Source organism: Trichosurus vulpecula, chromosome 3 (assembly GCF_011100635.1).
Source record: "Trichosurus vulpecula isolate mTriVul1 chromosome 3, mTriVul1.pri, whole genome shotgun sequence".
In the NCBI taxonomy this organism is placed as follows: Eukaryota; Metazoa; Chordata; class Mammalia; order Diprotodontia; family Phalangeridae; genus Trichosurus; species Trichosurus vulpecula.
The window spans coordinates 96186044-96203214 of NC_050575.1; the positions used below are offsets into that span (position 1 = coordinate 96186044).

Here is a 17171-nt window from a genome sequence, read left to right on the forward strand (position 1 = left end):
GCTTGCCTTGAAATCAGGAGACCAGGCTTAGAAGCTAGGCTTTATCCACCATTTACTAGTGTCTATGGGTAAACCATTTAACTTCTCTGGTTCTGTTACTTCAAAGCTCAACTCAGGTGCTATCAGAGACTTTGTCTGATTGCCCTAGCTGTTAGTGCTGTGTCCCACTTCAAACAATCTGTCACTTATTTTCCAGGCTCCGGTTTTATCTCCCCGTAGGAGATCAAGGATTGCTTTTTCACTTGTCTTTGTATCCCCAGTACTTAGCACTGTTCCTTGTACAGAATGGCTAAAGAAATTATTAATGGAATACTACTGTGCTGTAAGATGATGCGTGTGATGAATATGGAAAAGCATGGGAAGATTTACATGAACTGATACAGAGTGAGGTAAGCAGAGTGAAGAAAATGACACGCACAATAACAACAACAATTTAAACGAATAGAACAACCACACACCAAAAAAATCAAAAGTAAATTATAGAGATCAACTGAGACTGGAATGAAGAGATATGAGAAGATACCCCCAACCTACCCATTCATGAAGGTGGGGGGCCCACAGAAGTCACACATTGCACATGTTTTCAGACTTTCTCAGTGTACTGATCAGTTCTACTGGCTTTATCCCCCCATCTACAAAAATATTATTTGTTATATGGGATGGCTTCCAGGATGGGGAGAGGGAGGGATACATAGGATACGATAATGATGTAAGAAACTGAAAGGTTTTTTTATTAAAAATTAAAAAAAATTTAAAAGTAGGCTTGTTGTTCAGTACAGGAAAAATCTGGTAAAGAGCTTTGCTATCAATGTACATCGGCACCTTCTCAACAATTTGTGGTCTTGGAGAGTTGCCTGGAAGTTCTAAGAGGTTAAATGACTTGCCCAAGATTGTGACAGAGGTGACCTCAAGTATTCCTATCTCTGAGGCAGGCTCTCTTCATTATTCCATGATCCTTTTTATCTAAGCTTTCTATTTTTCCCAGTGCCATGCAAACTGTAGGAACTTAATAAATGCCTATTGGCCTCAAAAGGACTGCTAACTATTAACAATATGAGTGAATGCTCCAGGTTGCTAATTAACAAGAGAAATGCAAATCAAAACAACTCTGAGCCTTCTAGAGACCCTCAGAAAACTGATAGAGATGACAAACATCAGAAATTGCCAGTGTCAGATGCATCATGGAGAGGCAGCTCTAACTTTGTTGATGGAACTGTGAATTGGAATAGACATTCTGGAAAGCAATTTGGAATTGTGAAAATAATGTGACTAGAATGTCCATACCCTTTCACCCAGATGTCCACTGCTAGGTATATACCCCCAAGAGGTTACTGACAAAAAAGACCCCATATATGGTATAAGTAATTATACACCAATATATTTACAGCAGCATTTTTTATGGTACCAAATATAAAATTTTCTGTTTGGCTTTCAAAACTCTTTATAACCTGGCCCCCTCCTAGCTTTCCACTCTTAGTACACCTTATTCCCCTCTATTACTCTGTGATCAAGGGACACTGGCCTCCTTGATGTCCTTCAAACAAGACGCCCCATCTCCTACTTTGCTCATTTTCACTGATTGTCCCTTTAAATTGTTTAAATTGTTGTTGTTATTGTGTGTGTCATTTTCTTCACTCTGCTTACCTCACTCTGTATCAGTTCATGTAAATCTTCCCATGCTTTTCCATATTCATCACACGCATCATCTTACAGCACAGTAGTATTCCATTAATAATTTCTTTAGCCATGACTGGAACTCTCTCCTCAGATCTGTCTCCTGGCTTCCCTGGCTTCCTTCAAGTCCCAGGTTAAATCCTACTTTATACAAGAAGACTTTCCTAATCCCCCTTAATCCTGGTGCTTTTCCTGTATTGATTATCTCCAATTCATCACAGAGATAGATATAGATCTCTTGTTTGTACATAGCTGTTTACATGTTGTCAACCCCTGTGAGCTCCTTGAGATCAGGCATCATATATTTGCCCTTTTTTTTGTATTCCCCACTCTTATCAGTATCTGGCATATAGTAAGATAATAAGTAATAATAAATATAATTTATTTAATATAAACAATAAATACTTATTGTCTGTCTGATGACTATTCTGACTGGGTCTTCCGCAGATTTATATTACATAATCTCAGCTGGGTCCTCATTACTGATAGACAATCCTTCTACACCTTCCTAAGTAACACTATCCCCTCTCACCACAGTGGCTCTTTCAAAACTTTTCATCCGTCCTCAAAGCTTCCATAGCTTCCCTTCCTGCACTCTCTCAGCTAAGAACCTTGCCTCATATTTTACTGAAAAAAACTGAGGACATTTGTCAAAAGCTCCTTCTTCTCCCTCCACCCTCACCCAGATGTCTTCTGTCACTATCTCCTCCTTCACTCCGGTCTCATGAGGTCATTCTCCTTGCCAAGGCAAACCCCTCTATTTGATCTAATTCCATCCTGTCTCCTCCAGCAGATTGTCCCCTCTATCATGCCCACTCTCTTACTTACCTTCAATCTTTCCGTCTCCTAACTGCTTCTGCTACTGCCTACAGACATGCCCACATCTCTCCCATCCTCAGAAAAACATTCACCTGATCTTTCTGTCCTCACCATCATCTCATATCTCTCTTGTCTTTTGCAACTAAACTCTAAGAGGTTGTCTATAATGGGAGACTCCACTTTTTCTCCTCTCACTGTCTTCTCAGCTCCCTATAATCTGGCTTCTGATCTCACCATCAACTAAAATTATTCTCTCCCAAGTTACCAGTGGTCTCTTAATTGCCAAATTCAATGGCCTTTTCTTAGTCTCATGCTTCTTAATCTTTCTTCATCTATTGACACTGTTGATAACCTTCCTCTTCTTAATTCACTTCTTTCTAGATTTTTTGGGACACTTTTCTCTCCTGGTTCTCCTCCTACCTATCTGACCATTCCCTCTCAATCTCCTTTGCTGGATCTTCATCCAGGTCACATTCCCTAACTATAGATGTCCCACGGAGCTCTGTCCTGGGACCCCTTCTCTCCTCCCCCTGTACTATTTTGCTCCCATGAATTCAATGGTCATCTCTTTGTTAATGATTCTGAAATCTGCTTAGCCAGTGCTAACCTCTCTGCTGTCCTCCAATTTTTCATCTCCAATTGCCTATTAGACATCTTGAAGTAGATGTCCTGTACACATTCTGATCTCAACATGGCCAAAACTGAACTCATTATCTTTTCTCCCAAACCCTCCCCTTTTCCAAACTTGCCTGTGATTATCAAGGGTGCCACCATCTCCCCAGTCCCTCATGCTTGAAATCTAGGTGTCATCCCCACACCTCACTATCTCTCACCCTTACATCCAATCTCTTGTCAAGTAGATTTCACTTTTGCAACATTTCTCAGAAACACTTTCTTCTCTCCTCTGACACTGCCACCACTCTGGTGCAAGTCCTCCTCACCTCACCCCTGGACTATTGCAATAGTCTGATGGTTGGGCTGCCTGCCACAAGTTTCCACCCACTTCAGTTCATCCTCCTCTCAGTTACTAAAGTAATTTTCCTAAAGCGCAGGTCTCACCATGTCATTTCCCCAGTCAAAATACTCCAGTGACTCCCTATTACCTCCAGGATCAAATATAAAATCCTCTGGCATTCAAAGCCCTTCATAGCCTAGCCCTCTCTACCTTTCCAGTCTTCTTGCACCTTATACCTTCCCTTACCCTCTGGAGTTCTAGGAGTACCCTTAAGAGGAGTACCAGTCACCTTCTGGTACTCTTGGCTTGAACATCTTTCCCCTCAAGATTATCAGCTTATATCATTTAGTCAGCCAGCCTTAAGTAGCTTTTAGAAAAAGGTATTTCCTAAGGTGGTACAGTAAAAAGAGGTGGTATATAACATCCTCCCTACCTAAAAGTCTATGACATACTACCCCATCAGCAGTACATAACTGAATCTAGGAGACTTAGAAAGAACATGTGGCAAAGAATTAACTCAACAGCAACAAGCATTCATTAAACATTATGTTCCAGGCACTATGCTAAGTGCTGAGGGTACAAAAAGGCCAAAACTTGTTCCCTGCCCTCAGGAAGCTTACATTCTAATGGGAAGCACAATATACAAACAACTTTGTTGTTTGGTTGTTTCAGTCATGTCTGACTCTTTGTGACCCCATTTGAGGTTTTCTTGGCAAAGATACTGGAGTGGTTTGCCATTTCCTTCTTTAGTTCATTCTACAGATGAGGAAACTGAGGCAAACAGGGCTAAATGACTTATCTAGGGTCACACAGTAAGTGTCTGAGTCTGGATTTGAACTCAGGTCTTCCTGACTCCAGTCCCAGCACTCTATCCATGCAAAGAACTGTGTACATACAAGATATGTACAGTAGAAAAGTAATCTCAGATGGAAGGTGTACAGCAGGACTTGGCCTGGATGGGCTGGGAGGGGGGCTGGAAAATCCTCCTCCTCCTCCTCTTCCTCTCCCCCTCTTTTTCCTCCCCCTCCTCCTCCTCCTCCTCCTCTTTCTATCTAGACCTGTGATTTCATTAACGTAGGGAGCTCCAGGGTAAGGAAACTTTCTCTACCAATGCAGATTGACAACTGTTCTGAAATTTAGTTTTAGAGTTGCCTGAGGTTCTGAGAAGCTAGGTGACTTCCCCAACGTCATATAGTCAGTATTTTCAGGTGCAGGACTTGTTTTGACTCCCAGACCTGCTTTCTGTTGGTTACGCCATGCTGCCTCTCACTACGTGGCATGTTTTTGAAAACAATGCCTTCCCTCCAAAGGAATCAGGCTTAAAAATAAATGAAGCTCCAGGTGACATCAGGACTGTTTGTCCAAGGGCTGGATTGTGTAGATAACAAAAAGCAGCTGCCAGTTATGATGACAAATATTCCAAAATAGTCAGCCAAATTTGTTACCATTTCTCTATTTCTAAATCATCCTTAGAGAAAGTCATAAAGGAGCTCACCCTGTGCTCACTCAAGTCTAGTAGAGCTGTCATGTCACTGGGATCCAGATCTTCATGGATAATAATTTTGGGGTTTTTTTGTTTTAAAATAAGGCTGTGTTTGATTTGAAATGTAGCTCTTGCTATAAAAAGGGTTTGCTCATTCTGGCTTGTTTGAGTCCATGTAATTGTTTTTTTTTAGCCTTTGATACACCAATGTCATGTTTACTCCAGTGCCATAGGTTTTTGTTTCTTTTGGCATGTCTTTTTCTTTTGAGCAATCTCTTCTTTAAGAAAATTTTGTTCCTTTTTAGGATCATCTCAACATGGCAAAGTGAATTCATATTGGGGTTGGTTTGGCCATGACTTTTAAATATGCCTCTTTATTTTGGGAGCCTTGGATATGTTATATGTGCTCCATGACAAGAGAGAATCCACAATCAAATCCTTGGGTTTTGTGCATCTGCAGCAAGAACTGGGCACTCTTTTGGGGCTAACAGCCCCACGTCCAGGCCCATTGCTCTGCCAAGACCACCATTCTATGGATGGAAAGGAACACATTGTTTCCTTAATGTGACATCTTCCAAATACTTGGTGGCTTTTTGGATATGCGTCCCCTTGAGGGCTTGTATGGTTCCAGGGGTGTTCTTAAAGCGAACTCAGATTTGAACACCTTGACTTGCACTATTTTGTGGGGTTCTCTGAATCAAGCAAGGAACTCACAAGTTTAAATGATTATCTAGGGTCGCCCAAGGGAAGAAAAATCCAATTATTTTAAGGTAGACCAACCATTTTATTTTCCTCTGATGGGTTCAGGAATGTGGATGGGCAGATAACTCTTTACATGGGCTTTGGAGGGGGTCTGGGGGCAGCACCTGCAGGTCTGAAGCAGAGTGGGGGTGTCCAATCCTTTCATTCCTCATGGGACCAATTCCTCACTACCGTTCTGTTGATCCTGCAGCTCGCACAGCAATGTAGTTTCACATACAGTTTGAGCAGCACAAAGGAGTCAAAGACGCTGGCCTCCAAAATGTCCCTGACAGCTGCAGCTTCTACAGTGTTGCAGATGACGAGCTTCTTGATGGCCTTGTCCTTGAGCACACAGCGGACACAGTTGGTGCAGTGGATGGGCTGCACGTGGCCGCCACCCTTGTTGGCACACCCATTATTCCTCCTCTTCTTGGCCATCTTGGAAGCCAGGAACTGAAAAAGAATATAATCCAATCTTTGATGTATTTTTAGTACTATTCTAAAACTAGTTTCTCACACATGATATTTCATAAATATGTCAACTTGACATTAGTGTCAAAGATGCCCACGTTGTCAGGACCTTTGGCAGAAGGATTCCCAATAATGAATGATCAGCAATGGTAGTACCCTCTTTCCTGCTGACCACCTTTCCTCCTGGATCTTGAAGATGCTAGAGAACATTTCACCCCGGTCCTGAGAGATGATCTTGGCAGTGGAGAGAGGGAGGTGGCAGTGCTGCAGTTCTGTGTGAGCAGATGGCAATCTGAACAGTGCTTGAGGTGGGAGCGGATAATGGATAATGGATGGAAAACCTCTACATTCCTTCAGATAATTTGCACCATTAGGTTCATAGTCTTCAAAACCTTCTTATAAACTTGCAACCAGGTAGCCCAGCAGATACAGCACTGGGCCTGGAGTGAGGGAGATGAGTTTAAATATTTTCTCGGGCACTTACCACCTGTGTAACACAGGGCAAGTCACTTAAACTTCTGTTTGCCTCAGTCTCCTCAACTATAAAATGGGATAGTAACAGCACATACCTCATGGGGTTGTTGTGAGGGTAAAAATGAGATATCTGTAAAGCACTTTGCAAACCTTAAAATACTAAATAAATGCTAATAATTATTGTTGTTGTTATTAACCAACCTGCCAGCACTAGGCATAGAGGTATTACAGATGAGGTCACCATACTTCTTGACAAAACCAGCACAGAGAAGTAGAGCAAACAATCATTGACAATTTTGACATCAACATGAGTTCCAATCACGGTTTGCCATTTTTTGACCATGGAGTACATCTTGCCCTGGACAAAGTCGGTTCCTTGGAAACTGGTCTCCAGCCTCTGCTTCACTTTTTTCACCTTTGTGGAGATCTTTGGGCCCAAGAAATCTCCCACAAAAGGAAGCAGATGAAGTAGAATAGTGAAACACAACTAGAAGCAAGATTGCTCCTCATCCTTCTTGACTATTCTGCAACCTTTGATGCTGTCAATCACCTTCTCCTTGATTCTTCTCTCTAGGTTTCCATGATACTCCTCTATCCTACTTCTCCTTTTGCCTGTCTGACTATTCCTTCTCAGTCTTTTTTGCTAGAATTTCACCCACTTCATACCACTCTTAACCATGGGTGCCATTCAGGGCTCTATCCTGGGCTTTCTTCTCTTCTCCATCCATACCATTTCATTTTATGATCCTATTAGCTCCTATGATCTCAATGATTATTTCTATGCTGATGACTCTCAAATCTGTTTGTCCCACACTACCCTCTCTCCTAACCTTTAGACTCACATCTCTAACTGTCTATTAGACAACTCACTGTCCCACAGACATCTTAAACGCAATATATCCAAACCCAATCTCATTATCTTTTCCCCAAAACCCTTCCCCTTTCTGAACTTCCCTATTACTTTCAAGGGCATCACCATTCCACCTGTCACCCAAGTCCAAAACCTTGGGGTCATCCTTAACTACTCAATCTCTCTTAATCCCCACCCTTCAAACCCTGTCAATTTTACCATTTTTTAAGTGTAAGAAATTTAAATGTCTTTTATTTTTAACATCATTATTTTTATTTATTTTGTTAAATATTTTCCAATTACATATAGAAAAAAAATTTAGGAGGCAGATCCAAGATGATGGAGAAAAGTCAGGAAGTTGCCTGAGCTCTCCCTAGTCTCCCTCAGAAACAATGTTAAATAAAGCCTCTAAATGGATTCTGGAGTGATAGAACCTACGAAAAGATGGAGTGAAAAAATTTTCCAGCTTAAGATAACTTAGAAGGATTTCAGGAAAGATCTGTCTCACTTGGGTAAAAGGGGAGCACAGCCCAGTGCAGACAGTGTCCTAGTGTCTGGGCAAGCCACCAGGAGGCTTTTAGCCACAGCACAGATCAGCAAGCGAGGCCCCTTAGTCCTGGCTCAGCATAATTTGATTTTAAAAAAAGAAAGAAGAAAACCAAATTACCAGTATCAAAAATGAAAAGGGGTAATTCACCACCAATGAAGAGGAAATTAAAACAATACTTAGGAGCTATTTTGCCCAACTGCATAACAATAAATCGGATAATTTAAGTGAAATGGATGAATATTTACAAAAAATATAAATTGCTCACATTAAAAAAGAGGAAACAAAATACTTAAATAACCCCATTTTAGAAAAAGAAATTGAACAAGCCATCAGTGAGCTGCCTAAGAAAAAATCTCTAGGGCCAGATGGATTTACAAGTGAATTCTACCAAACATTTACAGAACAATTAATTCCAATACTATATAAACTATTTGGAAAAATAGATAAAGAAGGAATCCTACCAAATTCCTTTTGTGGCACGAATATGGTATTGATATCTAAACGAAGAAGAGCCAAAACAAAGAAAGAAAATTACAGACCAATTTCCCTAATGAATATTGATTCAAAAAAATTTAAATAAAATAATAACAAAGAGATTACAGAAATTTATCATGAGAATAATATACTATGACCACATGGCATTTATACCAGGAATGAAGAGCTGGTTCAGTATTAGGAAAACTATCAGTATAATTGACCATATCAATAACAAAACTAACAGAAATCATATTATTATCTCAATACATGCAGAAAAAGCTTTTGACAAAATATAGCACCAATCATATTAAAAACACTAGAGAGCATAGGAATAAATATAGTTTTCCTTAAAATGGTAAGTAATATCTATCTAAAACCATCAGTAAGCATTATGTGTAGTGCGGATAAACTAGAAGCTCTCCCAATAAGATCAGGGGTGAAACAAGGATGCCTATTATCACCACTATTATTCAATATTATACTAGAAATGTTAGCTTTACCAATAAGAGAAGAAAAAGAAGTTGAAGGAATTGGAATAGACAATGAGGAAACAAAACTATCACTCTTTGCAGATGATATGATGGTACACTTAGAGAATCCTAGAGAATCAACTAAAAAACTATTTTAAACAATTAACAACTTTAGCCAAGTTGCAGGATATAAAATAAACCCACATAAATCATCAGCCACGTTGCGCAATGATCAACTATGATTGACTTAGGTCTTCTCAGCAATACAATGATCCATGACAATTCCAAAAGCCTCATGATGGAAAATGCTATCCACATCCAGAGAAAGAACTATGGAGTCTGAACACAGATAGAAACATTCAATTTTCACTTTGCTTTTGATTGGCTCTCCCTCCTCCTCTCTGCCTCTTGGCCTCCTTCAAGTCCAAGCTAAAATCCTATCTTCTCTGAGAAGCCTTTCCTGATACCCCTTAATGCTAGTTTTTTTTTCCTTTTATTGATCATCTTCAATTTATCCTATATATAACTTGTTCTTATATAGTTATTTACTCATCATCTCCTCCATTAGCTTGTGACCTCCTTGAGATCAGGGTCTGTCTTTTGGTCTTCTGGCGTATCCCCAATGCTTGGCACATAGAAGGTGCTTAATAAATTATGCTCTTACTTTTCTCTAGGACTGTGGAAGCTGTCTTGCCCTTGGTGTGCTCTGGAGCAGGTAGCCAGGCAACAGGTTAAAAGGAATACTCTCAGTGTATTGTGTCCATTTTGGCCTTCTTTTCTCTGATGCTTCTTCTGTGTGCCTCTTCTTCTGAGAAGAGGGACTCAGAGGCTAACATTTGCGTGGTGAGAGGGAGGGAAGATGCCAGCATGGGCAGGCCAAATGGAACATGGAGGATGGAAATCATAGTCAACACTCCCCAAAAGCAACTCAACAGTAGAGTTCAGTAAGCTGAGTGACTCCCGTATATGCCTGCAGGTACGATCTACAGTTTCTTGGTTAGTCCAAAGGTCTTCTGCCCATTCACTTCCACAATTCACAGATGTCTGTAATTAGGATTCTACACTGTCTGTATCTAGAGATCTGAAGAGGAAAGGGAAGGAGATCTAGAAAATGGCTAGCAGCTAGACAGCACAGTGGATAGAGCATAGGGCCTGGAGTCAGGAGGACTTGAATTCAAATCCAGCCTCAGATACTTACTAGCTGTGTGACCCTGGGCAAGTCACTTAACCCCCATCACCAAGAAGGAGAAGAAGAAGTTGTTTCTATATTGGGGCAGTTTATCTAGGTTCCTTTTCACTTTGTTCTATGTACAACTATGTTATCACAGAAGCTGTCAATGAGTCAGTAAACATTTATTAAATGCCTGCTAAGAGCTTACAGTCAAATGGAGGAGACAAGATGCAAACAACTATACGCAATCAAGCTCTATATTGGATAAATTGGAAATAATCAATAGTGGGAGGGCACATTAGAATTAAGGGGAATTGGGAAAGGCTTGGGCAGCTAGGTGGCACAGTGAATAGAGTGCGGGCCCTGGAGTCAAGAGATACCAAGTTCAAATTTGACCTCAGAAACTTATTAGCTGCATGACCCTGGGCAAGTCAGTTAACCTGTGTGCCTCAGTTTCCTCATCTATAAAATGAACTGGAGAAGGAAATGGCAAACCACTCTGGTGTTTGACAAGAAAACCCCAAATGGGCTCACGGAGAGTCAGACATGACCAAAAGGACTGAACAACAACAACAACAGGAAAGGTTTCCTGTGGAAGGTGAGATTTTAGCTGGGACCTGAAAGAAGCCAGGGAAGATGGGAAGTAGAGGCGGGGAGAAAGAGCACTTCAGGAATGGAGGAGAGCCAGGGAAAATACCCAGAGCTGGGAGTCTGGTATCTTGTACAAGAAAGAGCAAGGAGCCCTTTCCGAAGGGGCTGCAGTATCTCCACTGGCCATCAGAAGGCGCTCAGCCTGCAAAGGCCAAAGCTGTTCCTCTACTATTAACCCCATACTTGGATTAACTATTGAATGGGTCTGAATTTAATCTTGGCCAGTGGTGTCAAACTCAAACAGAAACATCCCCACTGGTGGCATGTTGACTTTATTTTGTTAAACATTTTTCAATTACATTTTAATCTGGTTTATGCCCTGAGTTTGACATCTCATATATAGAGAGTTGAAATGAAATATTGTTCAAAATATGAAATATACTGTCAGTAACTAGCTAACAGCCTTCACCCTACAGTGATTTCCACTCCACTCATAAATTCTCTTTCTAGTACTCTTGGCTTGAAAATGTGTATGTCTGGTCAGTATTTTGTATATTAAATATAGTTGGGTGTCTTGATAGCATACCAATCCTTCTTTGAAAGTACATGAAATACTTCTTCCTATTCCTCCTCCTCCCCCCCCTCCACGGTCCCTTCTTCTTTGAAAAAAATGAATCACATTTTACTATGTGGAAAAAGTAGGTTGGTATGGTAGGAGTAACATCTAATAAGAAGACTCAAAAGCCCCTGACCCATAGGTTACTTTTTTTCCTAAAATGGCAATAAAACCATCCTGGGTACATAATCGGACCTATGTTTTGAGCTCCTGAATGGAATGAAATGAGACATTCATAGACCATATAGCATGTACCAAAAGAATTTTTATTGTTATTTCCTCAACAATAACATGGAAGGGATATTTATTTGGTTCAGCTGGGCACCGTTCCCCTTGTCCTTGAACTTGACATGATGCTCAGAAGAGTATGTTGACTTGCACTTCAGAGGGAAGTCTATCAAGACCTAGTTTTAAAATGTAATATTATCTATGTTTTATTGTATTTTGTTGATTTTATTAAATATACAAATTAAAATGTGATTGAAGTATATTTAATAAAATCAATAAAAATACAATAAAACATAGATAATATTACATTTTAAAGCTAGGTCATTTGTAGGGATTTTTGTGTACAGATTAAAGGCCTCCATTTGAATTTGACACCACTGGTCTAGGGGATTAAGGTTTGGACCAGTGCCAAAACTTTCTAGTTGCCTACTTTTAGTACACAAGTAGTTGGCACTTGTCAGACTCCATAGACTTCCCTCTGCAGTGCAAGTCAACATACTCTTCTGACCATAGTGTCAAATGCAAGATACAAAGGGAGCTGTGCCCAACTGAACCAAATAAATGTCCTTTCCATGTTGTTGGTGAGGCAATAGCAACAAAAATTCTTTTGGTATATGATATATGGTCTATGAGTGTCTCATTTCATTCCATTTGGAAGCTCAAACCACTGGACTGTCCTGAGTCAGGGCTGGTCTAGAATGTATCAGAGTAAAGAGCATGTCCTATCTATTATGTAGTGGGGTTCCCCAAAGGGTGGCCTATTCCCTGGGGTAAAGGCTGATGTTTTGGGCCATAAATAGTTTAGGAAGTTTTTCTAACTTCTCTACCTTGGCCCAGGTTCCCCTAAGCTTGGGCTATCATTTTTAAATATAAAAGGATCATTCACATAAAACACTTCATAAACTAATTACAAATATGGCTCATTGTATACTCCCACCTAGAGCTTACTCTGGGAAGAGCTGCAAGTATAGCTTAGATAGAGCTTGTGTTTCAATTCCCATTAAGGTTCTTAATTCCTTCCCCATTCCACGTGACCCATTAGGAAACCTCAAATTATATTTTAATAAACCTTTTCTATAAGAAATGTAATTAAAAGGAAATAATAATAAAGCTAGAAGCAGTGACATGTGTCATGCCTTTCAAATAAAGGTTTTTCTGTGTTCAGCAGCAGTATCTGTTAATAGCTGAATTCACACATTGACTCTTCCTAAGGGCACAAAGCCCAGCTGGTTGGCAGAGGGGAGAACCCTGTCTGCCCCCTTCCCCCAAATATAATGATCATAGAGTTGTTGAATAAACTGTATGACTGCACCCCATGTAGCATGTAAATAGTTCATCAGAGGAATCAGGGTCACAAGCCCTATCAGTCTTCTCCCTGGAATGTCTGCCCAGCAACTGGCTAAACCATCTCAGTTTCTCCTCTGGCTTGGCCCCAACAGGTCTTTTTCATGTCTCCAATATCCAGGACAGCCTTGGCCTCTGACCCCTAGACACCCAAGAAAGAGATAGGGAGTCATTTGCCAAACAAGGGTGACCCCTGCCTACCAGCCCCTGTCTCTCTCTGTCCATCTGGTCTCAATCTTGGTTGGTCTCTCTCTCTCTCTCTCTCTCTCTCTGTCTCTCTCTCTCTCTCTCTCTCTCTCTCTCTGTCTCTCTGTCTCCTCCCCTTCTCTCTCTCTCTCTTCCCTTCTCTGTCTCTCTCTCCTCTCTTTCCCTCTGTCTCTGTCTGTCTCTCTCCTCTTTTTCCCTCTGTCTCTGTCTGTCTGTCTGTCTCTCTCTATCTCTCTGTCTCCTCCCCTTCTCTCTCTCTCTCTCCCCTTCTCTGTCTCTCTCTCTCTCTCCTCTCTTTCCTTCTGTCTCTGTCTGTCTGTCTCTCTCTCTCTCTCCTCTCTTTCCTTCTGTCTCTGTCTGTCTGTCTCTCTCTCTCTCCTCTCTTTCCTTCTGTCTCTGTCTGTCTGTCTGTCTCCTTCCCTTCTCTCTCTCTCTCCCCTTCTCTGTCTCTGTCTCCTCTCTTTCCCTCTGTCCCTGTCTGTCTGTCTCTGTCTCTCTCTGGATTCCCACTTTATTTGCATGTGGTGGTCTGGCATGACCAACCCACTAAAGCCCACTCTATTTTTAAAGACCCCATTCAATATGATAATCCATGGCATTCCTGCTATGTTCAAGTTTGGGTATTTTTTTTCCAACCCTGTTCCCAGAGTACAAAGGTATGAAGAAGGGGGAGGGGATGGGAAGCAGAAAAGTACAACAGAATAATTTCCTATATAAGGCAATGTTCCTGGCTTTGGTCATTTGCTTGTTTCTGCCCACTACTATGGTTCCTCCTTAGAGGGCAAAACAGTATGTACTGCCCTTTTGCATCTGCTGTGTTCACTTTGCATCACAAGTCTCCCCATGTTTTTCTGCATTTTCCATATCTGTCATTAGCTTTCAGCCATTGCTCAGTTGCTGGGCACATATTTTATTCTCCAGTTTTTGACATCACAAATAGTGCTGCCGTGAATTGTTTTGCATGTATGGATTTTCTCTTGCTGTTCTAGCACATCAGCACTGATGTGCAGCCCACAGGGGCTGGAGTAATAGTCACCCATTGTCCTGTACTCAGGCAGGCAGTTTGGACCAGCTTCAGTCTTCTACTCTCTGATAAGAAGTGGCACCCGTTGTCATTAATTCACCCATCCCAGCTGCCCAGGAACCATTTTAATTATAGTAAATTATACTATATAGTTCACAAGTCTAAGGGGTTCCCCAAAAGGGAGGAGTAAAAGGAATTCTTAATGCACTACCTAAATCAGGTCATGGCACAGGTAATTGTTTCTTACACATAAAAAGAAATGCTGAGCATAAAAGCATCACAGCATTCATTAATAGAACAATTAAAACAGAATCCAGTAACTTAAAATGACTGTTACCATCTGCTGAGAGGTTAATATTTAAAGTTCATCAGAACAAAACGGAGTTTTCAGAACTGCTTATTAGGCATTTTAAATTTCATCTTGTCCGGGCACAAGTCACAGTACATATTTACTGGTATAAGTATCTGCTGGTATTAGGCCAATACTCTTATTGGTGGTCATCCTCTACAACATAGAAGCTTCCCCTGCCATCACCCAGTTTCAACTAGGGCTATAGGACCTTTTGAACTCATAATGTCCCCTCCAATCCTGGACACAGCCTTCTTGGGGAACCCATTTGCCCAAGATCAGGAAGAAACAAACAGAAAAGGGGCAAAGGCACCTAGGGGCCCTGATACAAGTGGACCTAGTTGAGTCCATGTGGCAGCAGGATTGCCCTGAGCCCAGGGTAGACTAAGATGCCTCCTTCTTCATCCCTCACTAGAGTCACATGATGCTGCCTGAAGAGGCACAGCCAAGAGGGTCTGAATCAGAAGCTCTTTCTTCCTTGAAAAGATATAGCTGGGGGCGGGGGTGAGGGAGTGGGGGAGCAGCTAGGTGGTGCAGTGAGTAGAGCACCAGCCCTGGAGTCAGGAGGACCTGAGTTCAAATCTGGCCTCAGACACTTGACACATGTACTAGCTGTGTGACCTTGGGCAAGTCACTTAACCCCAATTGCCCTACCAAAAAAAAATATAGCACCTGGTCTCTCTGCTGGGGATGACCAAGGGATCACTCAGGGTTTGCCATGTTGTTTTAAAATGCCAAGCTCTTTCAGCTCTGAAACTGAGCTACTAGACGTAGCTACCAGAAGTAGTCTGTCAGGTGGTGGACCAAGACAAATAGTTCTGAGCATGCTCTATGGAAGGGAGAGTGTGTTGGTCTATGCTACACTCTCAATAATACAGTCCCAGTATCAGTGAAGACTTAAGATGAGGAGTGGTGTGACTAGAGGTATGTACAAGAAATATTGGCCCATCATTGGGATAAAGGGTGAATTAGAGGAGGGGAGAGTGAAAGAAGGAAAACCTATTAGGAGGCTATTGCAATCACCCAGTCCTACATGGATAGCAGTGGGATTAGGAAGTAATTTAGGATTCCAGAGATGTTCCAGAAGGGGAATCAACAGAACTTGGCCCCTGGTTGTATATGAAACATAAGGGAGAGAGATAGTCAAAGATAAATAACCTCAGCGTTTCTAACATAAGAGAGGAGGGATGACTGCCACTGACAAAAATATTCATTGAAAGTAGTAAATTTTGGGGGAAAGCGAATAAGGCAGGTTTCAATGGCAACCAGGGATTTAGAAGGCATTAGGTGAAAAGTCATACTGCTACTTAAGCTACAAAAGTTGTGTATTTAAGGAGACCAGTTTCACTGGAGTGATGGGTTATTATGGCAAATAGGAGGGGGATAGGACTGGAAAGATAAAATGGGAGCAGACGAGGGAGGACCTTGACAACTGGGATGGAGTGTTTCTGGACAGAGGTGACAGTAAGTGCCACTAGAGATTTCTGAACAGAACAGTGACAGGGTCTCAGAGGTGTGCATTATGAGTAGTCTGGCCACCAAACAGGATGAATGGAGAGGGAAGAAAGAGACCAGAAGGAGGAACATCAATTAGGAGACAACTGAAATAATCTAGGCATGGAGGAAGATGGCCTTGATGAGGGTGAGTATGCTGGGAATACAAGGAAGGGGCAGAATTTAAGAAATATGACAAAGAAAACCTTTACAGCAAATCCTAAGAAATGGGGGGGGGAGAGGGAAGGTTTTTGAGCTGCATCCAAATGATATAAACCCAAAGGGGGATCCCAGGAGTGTGGAGCTGGTTTAGGAAGAAAAGGACTGACCATAGGATCATAGATTTATTTATAGCTGGATAGAGCTCATTTGGTTGAACATCTTTCAGCTGAGGAAACTGAGGTTCAAAGAAGAGACATGACTTACATTGTGACATTGGTAGCAAGTAGAAGAACTGTGATTTGAACCCAAATCCTCTGATCTTAAAGCCAGGGCTAACTTTTAGGATGTTAATTAAATTCACTAAGCATTTAATAAATGTCTACTATAAGCAAGACACTGTGCTAGGCACTGGGAATACAAAGTCAAGAATAAAAAATAGTCCTTGCCTTCAAGAAGTAATGGGAAGAAGGGAGTGGGGTCTGTCCAATGAAAGGCTTAGTCTTTAGAGTATCCATGGTGTTCTTTGCCTGCTGTATTTTCATATGGAGTCTTGGGCAGCCTGCTTCTGGAAAAAGTGTGATGGAGGGGTCCTTTCCCTCCATAATGCTGTGTGTGTTCTGGTATTCCTTGAATATTTCTCACAGCTTTACTGAATGGTGTCAAAAAGCCTTTTAATTGTCTGTAGGACAGAAACTGAATGTATATACAAAAGACTTGAAGAGCTAAATTTTGATTTTCCAGGTTGGATCACAGCGAAGCAAGAACTGCTGTGGACCTCCCAGTGGGGGAAGATGTAGAGGCAGTAGGAAGCAAAGCTGCCACCAGCCACCTTGGATCCTTGAACATCATGGCTTCCTCTCCTTCTTCAATCTCTGTTGTGTTTTAGTCTTTTCTGATTTTAGGCAAATGACTATCGAAAGATGAAACAACCTCATGTTCTTAAAACAGCCCATCAGAGAAAATGGCTGAACAAATTATCATTTATGAATGTACTGAGGGAAGGGAAGGAAACTGGGAAGAT

At 41.4% G+C, this 17171-nt stretch overlaps 1 protein-coding gene across 1 annotated transcript; it reads right to left on the reverse strand.

Annotated features, from left to right (window-relative positions):
• Positions 1 to 5834: 5834 nt before the first annotated feature.
• LOC118841353 (40S ribosomal protein S26-like) lies at positions 5835 to 6110 on the reverse strand. Its single transcript, XM_036748726.1, has one exon. The coding sequence runs from the start codon at positions 6108 to 6110 to the stop codon at positions 5835 to 5837; it is 276 nt and encodes a 91-aa protein (XP_036604621.1).
• Between the last annotated feature and the right edge of the window lie 11061 nt (positions 6111 to 17171).

What these genes read in the sequence shown, in the direction of transcription:
- LOC118841353 (XM_036748726.1), bottom strand. Translation starts at nt 6,110, where the DNA reads ATGGCCAAGAAGAGGAGGAATAATGGGTGTGCCAACAAGGGTGGCGGC.